The 8,561-nt window shown below is 40.1% G+C and overlaps 2 protein-coding genes across 2 annotated transcripts in view; both read left to right on the top strand.

The window, feature by feature from the left end:
* Nucleotides 1-8,561, top strand: part of LOC111657895 (uncharacterized) — a 31,608-nt gene that overhangs the window by 20,207 nt on the left and 2,840 nt on the right. The window lies entirely within an intron of this gene.
* Nucleotides 6,238-8,561, top strand: part of LOC111657890 (palmitoyltransferase ZDHHC3) — a 4,818-nt gene continuing 2,494 nt past the window's right edge. Inside the window, exons 1-6 of the mRNA XM_023410233.2 lie at nt 6,238-6,377; nt 7,356-7,444; nt 7,601-7,674; nt 8,117-8,229; nt 8,364-8,425; nt 8,506-8,561. The exon at nt 8,506-8,561 is cut by the window's right edge and continues 65 nt beyond it. Coding sequence (XP_023266001.1) covers nt 6,253-6,377; nt 7,356-7,444; nt 7,601-7,674; nt 8,117-8,229; nt 8,364-8,425; nt 8,506-8,561 — 519 coding nt within the window. The 5' untranslated portion in view covers nt 6,238-6,252. The remainder of the gene's footprint in view (nt 6,378-7,355; nt 7,445-7,600; nt 7,675-8,116; nt 8,230-8,363; nt 8,426-8,505) is intronic.

Here is an 8,561-nt window from a genome sequence, read left to right as displayed (position 1 = left end):
TTCACTACAAATGTTCCTGTTGAGGAGACAGAGAGGGAAAGTGAGGAGCAGACTAACTGAGGACTTGTATCAGTTTCTAGATAATAAAGTGAAGGAGTAAACTAACCACAGACACAGGAGGTCAGTGTGAGGAGCAGCAGGATGCAGCAGATCATCTTCTCCCTGTGAGAGGAGACAGAGCTGAAGAGTCACAAACACATTTCCTGATAAAAGATGTAATTTAGAGCTTCATTGACTTCAGAAGTCAAAATGTACAAAACAGCAAATAAAAAAAACAGCAGATAAAACTGACTACTACTGACTTTAACACAGGAGATCAGGGGGTTTGATTCCCGGTCAGGGATCCAGTCCGGACCCTTGTGGATATATGAACCGGTTGATAAATGGAACTGGAACAAAACATAGGTAACCCCAGAGAGAAGCTACATGATGTGGGATATATGGATGATCTGAAAGCCAACATCCAGGCTGACAGAGAAACAGCTCCTAGACCAGTGTTCCCACATCCACAACATGCTACGGCAAGAGGAGCCAGGACGACAGGTCAGAGAGGGAAATCATCACTCCTCTGAATTCATATATTATATGCACACTATCTGCTGATAGAAGAACTTTACAAATCAAAGAGCAGCTAAACTAATTTATTTGAGGGTGTGTTATTACCATTGTAAAATTATGTGCACTGAAGTAAAACAAGACTGCCTAACATCTTTTATTTAGATTTAAACTATGTTTTTACAAAGAAGCAAAACGCACTGGTGTATTCCTACACTGAATTACAAATGGTAAATGCTATAGGTTATTATAAATGTAATGTAATCAAAACAAATTAGTTTGTCCAGTGAGAATCCTACCTGTGGTATCTCCTATGGTTGCACAGTTTCCACAGGAGCACCTGTCCAAAATATAGAGAAAAATGGAAACATTCACCAGAATATAAAGCTTATGAAATTCAAATACTGACAGACAGTGGAGCTAAGGTGGGTAAGAAGTAAGCCTGGCTACATATCAAGCGCTTACAACAGGTAATTTATAACAAGTCACTTACTGCATATAATGTGGAGCTTGACAACAGTGTTGTGTAGAAAACTACACAGCCTCGTGCCTGCACAGCCTCGTGCCTCGAATACCCAGGTATTCATCAATATCTATATTATATATATATAATATAGAAATAGGCGGGGAAAAAAATTCCACGCGGGGTAAAACTTTCTATACAGTTTTCACTTATCTGAATCTTACTTCTACTAAAACTTTAATCACATTTAATCACATTCGTATCTTGTTCACTCTCCGACTGAGGTGCCAAATCCTTATAGTGTGGACATCTTCTTACATTAGTCGTTCATGTCAGTTATGAGCAGCAAAATGACCTAAGACGACTCTTTATGCACTTTAAGACCAATGTTGTCATAATAAAACAATTGCAACTGCATTTTCCACATTATGTTAAGACATTTATCTACCCTGCGTATTTCTATACTTGGGTATAGATTTCTATAGAAATACTTGATGTTTTCTGAGAGATAGAGAAGAAATACCCGGGTATAGAAATACCCAGGTATTTCTATAGAAATATACCTGGGTATATAAATAAGCGGGAAAAATTGGCGAGGATGTTGTATAACTTTCTATACAGTTTTCACTTATCTGAATCTTACTTCTACTAAAACTTTAATCACATTTGTACCTTGTTCACTCCCCGACTGAGGTGCTAAATCCTTATAGTGTGGACATCTTCACATCTTCTTCACAGTAGTCGTTCATGTCAGTTATGAGCAGCAAAATTACCTAAGATGACTCTTTATGCGCTTTAAGTCCAAAGTTTTCATAATAAAACAATTGCAACTGCATTTACCACATTATGTTAAGAAATGTATCTTTGTGCGAAAAGTTTCTCCTACCTGTGACCATCATATCTGGGCAGACTGCAGACTGAATGTAACCGAAGCAATTACATAGGCAAGTTGTTGACTTCCGCTAATGGAGTTTCAAAATACAAGCTCAATTTTCAAAATAAAATCCCTTCTGTGTTTTACATGCAAACAAGAAAAGCATATCATTGTAATACACTAAACGTGCAAATGTGTGCAGTTCTTAAAAATACAAGATAAAACAAATGACATTAAAATACAGGGTCATTTACACAGACAATTAGAGAATAAACCGACCGTGCTCTCCTGGCGCCTGCCCTGTTCCCACTGTGTTTCTGTTTGATATAAAAAAGAGGGAAGTTGTCCCACAGCTCAGGAAGGATCATGAGGGCAGGACTGAGCTCGATCGTCTCTCAGTCAGCTGCAAACACCTGAATACGTTGTTATAGAGAGGAGAGGTCTCAGTGTTTTTACGGGCTTTGTAAAGAGACTCCAGCGGACATCGTGTCTCATCGTGTCTCATCGTGTGTTACAGGAGTCAGAGATGTGTGTTGATGCAGTTCAAAGTATCAACTGCATTATGACTGAAACAATAACTAAACTGAACAAAGATGAGATCTAAATCTAAAATAATGTATATGTGAGCTTCACAAGTGAAGAAGGTGTGAGTGTGTGTGCTGGTTTCCATTACGTAATACACGGTCCAGTCATACACTCATACATTTATTTTGAAAGGACTGTGTTAAGCTGTGTCAGACACTCATACACTTATTTTGAAAGGACTGTGTTAAACTGTGTCATACACTCATACACTTATTTTGAAAGGACTGTGTTAAACTGTGTCAGACACTCATACACTTATTTTGAAAGGACTGTGTTAAACTGTGTCAGACACTCATACACTTATTTTGAAATGACTGTGTTAAACTGTGCACTTGACCTGATGGTATGAAACTGTTGCATCTCACAGGAAGTGATGCCACTGTTTGTATTGTTGTCGATGTTCTTCCATTTACTGCCTGAAAACTGTAAAACTGTATTTTTGATTCTGACTGTGTCTATAATTTACAAAGAGATTTAACTTTGAACAAAGCTTTAATGTCATGTTTTTTCTAAACATGAAATTCTAATGTACAGTCACTGTTTTTATTTCTGTTACAGCTTGTTGTTATTTGCTGCCTGTTATTGTCACTTTTTCATTGGATGTAATCTCCAGAGAAAAGCTGTGAGTTAACACTGTTGTTAATGAGCACGGTCACTAGAGGGAGCTCTTTGTGCTCATTTAGACCATCAGACACTTTCCTGTTTTACCTCAAGTGTTTTTTTCATGTATGTTTCAGTATCATTGAACTTCTCTTGTCTCACACTCTGAAAAAGTATTTCTGTATTAATCAATGAAAATAATTTGTTGAACAAACAATTCCTGAATGATTTGTACTTTTTCAAAGAAAAATTAAGTGAATTTTACTTTTAAATCAGTGCTTTTGTTATTGTTTATCTGCTGCAGGATTTCACTGATTTCACAGCTCTGACTAATTTAATTGAACTTCCTGATGGTTTGTTGAATTGTTGCCATGGACACAAAGACTGTTTAAGACACCCTTGTTTTATTTGCAGGTGATCTCTGTCCAGTTTACAGCTTTTTATAACGACTGTCATTTCTGACGTTGAACTCTTTCGTACCAAACGAGCTCCAGTCAGTCTGGTCCTGAGTCTCATCAGCTCTTTCTACACAGTCTGTGTTGAGTTTGAAGAGTGAAGGACACAAAGAACAGCTGCTGTCTGTTTCCTGTTGGACTCAGGTCTTCTACATGGAGACCCAACAAGACTCTGGCGCCATCTTGTGACAGAAACACATGACCGCAGCTCATAAAGTTTTTCTTACTCTAAATGTGAGACGTTTCTGACGTTGCCTTCGAGACTGTAGATTTTCCTTCTTTGATCTCATATGTTAGTGACTCTTCAGCTCTGTCTTCTCTCAAGTCGTTCCAATAAAACTATTGATCATACAACTAATACAATCAACTTTAATTCCAGGACAGAAAAGCTCATTTCAGACCATCAGGACTAAACGGGCCCCCTTTACTGTCAGAAAGAATCAGAGCTCTGGTTCAAGACATAAGAGACTCTCCCTCCAACATCTGTTCTAGTTTAAGTCTCAGAAAATATAATATATATTTTTATTTTCATATATAAGTTATATTCATTTCACTGTGAGTTTGTGTTTAAATAAATCATTACAGCAGTATAACTAATGTCTTGGACCTATGGTGTGTGATTTTGCTGAATATGAGATGAAATAACCACCTTGTCTCCACTGCAGGATCCTAATGTGTGTGTGTCAGTCACCACTTATCTACCTTAACAGCTGTAATTTAAGGTGGAGTGCACAAATCAAAAATATGGTTTAAATCTTGTATTTGAATAATTATGATTTTGGGAGTGTCTGCTGTGTCTCCTGTCTCAAGTTTGTATCAAGATTAGAAGATGAGGAAGAGGAGGATCAGGATCATAATGCCACCAACAATAGCAATGGCCTCTTTCCTCCCACATGAGTAGGCCTCAGAGAGACCGCTGATGTTGGCTTGCAGATATTCGATGATGCCAGCATCTACATCTGGACACCCGAAGATGATCAACGTCTCCTGATCGCATTTCGTACCGAACCTCTTCTGCAGGGCTTCAAAAACATTGGTGAAGACCGGCATGAAGTCCATAAAGTCGACGTAGAAGTCTTCATCCTGAGTGCTTCCCTGGATCGTCTGGTCCACCAGGTGTCGGGTGTAGGTGGCCAGCTCATCCTGTCTGTGGTGCTGCAGGAAGTCGCTCTCTTTCAGCAGTCTCTCCGTCAGCTGGGTGACAAACTGACGGAGCAAGCTGGGGCTGTCTTCCACGGCTGTGTCTCGGTGGTCAGAGGCGGGAGAATCAGACCCACTGTCTCCCTCTGGTGGCTCCATATCGACCATACTGTCTGGTGTAACAGCAGCGCTCTCTGGAACATCAGGTTGGGTCTTTTCCGTAATGTGGGTCCTGACTATACGGTGTCGCGAAGTCGATCTACTGGGACCATCTGTTGTCGTAGCCCTCACTCCTGCGGCGCCCAAGTTCGAGGCTCCAGCCGGTGCATGGACGACAGAGCACGCGTACAGCCGCTGCGATGTCCTGGGGACGCTCTCCGTGAGGATAACCGGCGACAGTTCGTGCGAGTCGTCGTGGCTCATTTTCTTCATTTTTACAGCGACTTCCACAATGTTTGCTGCAGCTTCTACCTGCTCTGGAATGTCGTCTTTGAACGCCGCAACATTCAAACCTGCGATTTTTCCCATGGAAACTAATGGACGGAATGTTAAAGATTTCCAATTTTTCATGCACTTTTCAGCCCTTTCTATTCATTCACACTTTCAACTAGAAACTTCATTCAAATTTTAAAATGTTGATAAACTTTTCTACATTTTAGGTCGTCTTCAACACTGAAGTCCCGTTCATAGTTTTTACAGTGTGACAGCTCAATTTTCATGTGCATTTCTGGACCTTTCCATACTTTTACGTTGGTGTGTATATGGCCGAAAGTTCACAGAGTGGAGAGAAGTTGTTTGACTGGTCTATAACACTTCTCTTTAACTCGTCCTCACAGCCGCAAATTTCACTCCACACACGTCATTTTTCACAGATTGTTGGCAAATTTGTCTCCTTTCACACACTGTGACTACCAAAGGTCAGTGACACACAGAATTTGATCTATATGCCTCAAAATGGGAGGGGCACTTTACAACTGCCCCATTCACTCCAATGGCCACACAGCTGTTTCCCGATTCAGATGAGCTGATTAGACTTTCATGCACATTTCAGGGCATTCATGAAGCAACACAGCTCAGTCTTACTCAGTGTATTTCACTTACACTCTTTTACTCCCAGTAAAACTTATTTCACTGCTTTCACTACAGTTTACAGTCTTCATCCCTCTTTCGCCCAGGGGTGGAACTAGCTATCAGTCTATCTGTGACAGTGGAGACTATTGAAAAACAAAAACGATGTAAAAATGTTAGAAAACAATAAAACAAATTCAAAGTTCATATTGCCTTCACATACAACTCGTAAAGTTCATTACCGTTTATTTAAAACATTGTGGGGTTATAATAATAACTTGTCACTAGCAGTCAGGTGATTTTTATGAATAAATTAAAAACAAATAATAATTCAAAATAAAAAAATAAATAAAATAACAAAGTAATACAAAATAAATAAATAAATAAAAAAAATCATCTGACTGGCGTGTACTGTCCCTTTAAAAAATGTTTACGGTCCTGGAAGGAAACGTCAGGTTTGGATCTGACGTCACACGGAAGCGAGGGGACAGGGGGGCGGAGCCCGGCAGAAGATGGCGTATCTGCGCTGTAGGCGAGACCCCTGCGGCGTTATCTGTCTGATTTTAACTTATTTCAGCGTGTTATACGCGGACTACGTGGTCATACAGTATGTCCTCGTCCCCACCTACTCGGGCAGGTCGGTACTTTGTCTTTTTATGTCGTTTAAACCGTTAAAAAAGCCAACATGGCGTCTTCCTCTCTGTGCTGTCTCCAGTCATTTGACAGCAGACAGATCTGACAACATCCTCACGTTTCTTTCTCTGCTGCGATACAAATCTTGTTTTTTCTGACTGTAACTTGCGTTTACATTTATTCAGGTAGATGTTTGTAACCGTTTCGTGTTGAGGAGACTCCAGATAACATGCGGGTTTTCGTTTGTTTACGAGCTGAGGCGTTTGATCTGCACCAAAACAGTCAGCTGTCAGTTGGTTTTCCTTAGTACTTAAAAACAATATGAACCTCTTCTTCATATGAAATTTTAACTTTATCTGAGGAAGTATCTCCTTATCTTTCCCCACAGATTAAACATGGTGGTTTGGAAGAGGGCAGCAGTCTTACTAACATCTATTTAGTCACTGATAATTGTACAAATTAAATGCAGGTGTCACCAAAGACAGACCATAGTTCTTATAACTTACTTATTTTACATTTCATTTCACATATATTTTACCTTCAAAGCCAAACTTTTGTTAATTTATTAGTTATTTGCAGCCCCACATTTATTAAGTTCAAATATGGATGAATTGCAGATTTCCTTTTTTCTTAGGATAACCAGAAAAGAAGAAATATTTGATGTTTGTATTTGAGATTAACTTGATTGACAGAAGATTAATGTGCAACTATTTTGAGAATGAATTTATTATTTAGATAATTTTTGAGCATAAAAGTTCAAATATTTCATATTTTCACATTTTGGTGTTAGTTTTTTTAAAAGTTTTGTCGGCCAAACAGTTAATAGATTAATAGAAAAAGTCATCGGCAGATTAATCGATAATGAAAATATAATTTGCTGCAATCCTGCATGTAACAGAAGACTCAATAAAACCACAGCACCGGATGAAATCATGGTTTTTTGGGGTTGTAATTTTGCAGTTTTGTGTTTTACATCTGACAGTGTGTGGTGTACTCTACATGGATCAGTCTTCAACCTGATTCTGCTGCTGCTGCTGGCCTGCCACTCCAAAGCTGTCTTCTCAGATCCTGGTCGGTAAATAGTTAAAGGTTTATGTTTATTATTCATTCAATGATTTGATTGAAGCCAAGAGGGAAATCAGGGAAACACTTTAACCCTTGTATTTGACGCGTTTGTGTGTGTGTGTGTGTGTTGTTGTTGTTGTTGTTGTTGTTGTTGTTGTGCAGGTATGGTGCCTCTTCCTGACACAGCCATAGACTTCTCAGACCTTCGCTCGCAGTCGTCTCGGATGAATGAGCGGGTGAGTCACAGAGTTAAAATCCTCTTTGTAGTTTTCTGTTGTGAAACCTTTTTCTTACTCATTACAGATTAAAGTTTAATTTCCCTATAGTGTTAAACATTTAAAATCTCTAAATTCCATGTGAGGTACGATGGAGCTCAGAGAAAAGTTTTAATCTAATTATTGTCATGAGTTCAACAGTAACGTGGGCACACAGCGTTGAATAAGAGTTAATGATATAGAGGGAGTATCAGGGAGACTCTGTGTTTACATCTGAACAGCTGCACTTACGTCTGCTCTGAGGCTTGTTATCATGAACTCATGAGCTTAATGACACACGTCTGTAAAGTGTTTTTGAGCCAGTGATGGGAATGACGTCCGACTGCGCTTTACTCTGAGACAAACCTCCATTAGACGTTGAGGACGTCTGATGTTGTGGTCTGTGTTTGCGTGACGTTTTCAGGGCTGCGAGGGCTGGACCGTGTGCAACCGCTGTGAAACCTACAGACCTCCCAGAGCGCATCACTGCCGCGTCTGTCAGAGGTGTATACGCCGCATGGACCACCACTGTCCATGGTGAGGAAACAACCATCCAAACAGCCTCTTACTACCCCCCCCCCGTCCCCTCCCTTTTCTCCTTTCATCTCCCCGTCATCTCTCAGACTCCTCTCTTCTTCTTCTTCTTCTTCTTCTTCTTCCCATCTCTCCAGGATCAACAACTGTGTCGGGGAGTTAAACCAGAAGTATTTCATCCAGTTTCTCTTCTACACCGGTGAGTGGACTCGCTGTAGAAGTAAGAGGCCACTGCTACATCAGCTACACCTGAAGGTAACGCTGTGTCTCTGTGTGCAGGCATGGCCTGTCTGTACTCCATGGTGCTGGTGGTGTCGGCCTGGGTGTGGCGGATC

The sequence above is a fragment of the Seriola lalandi genome, unplaced genomic scaffold (genome assembly GCF_002814215.2).
Source record: "Seriola lalandi dorsalis isolate HSWRI2012SDOR001 ecotype SW California unplaced genomic scaffold, Sedor1 jcf7180002054418, whole genome shotgun sequence".
Lineage (NCBI taxonomy): Eukaryota > Metazoa > Chordata > Actinopteri > Carangiformes > Carangidae > Seriola > Seriola lalandi.
This window is presented reverse-complemented; position numbering and strand designations above follow the sequence as displayed.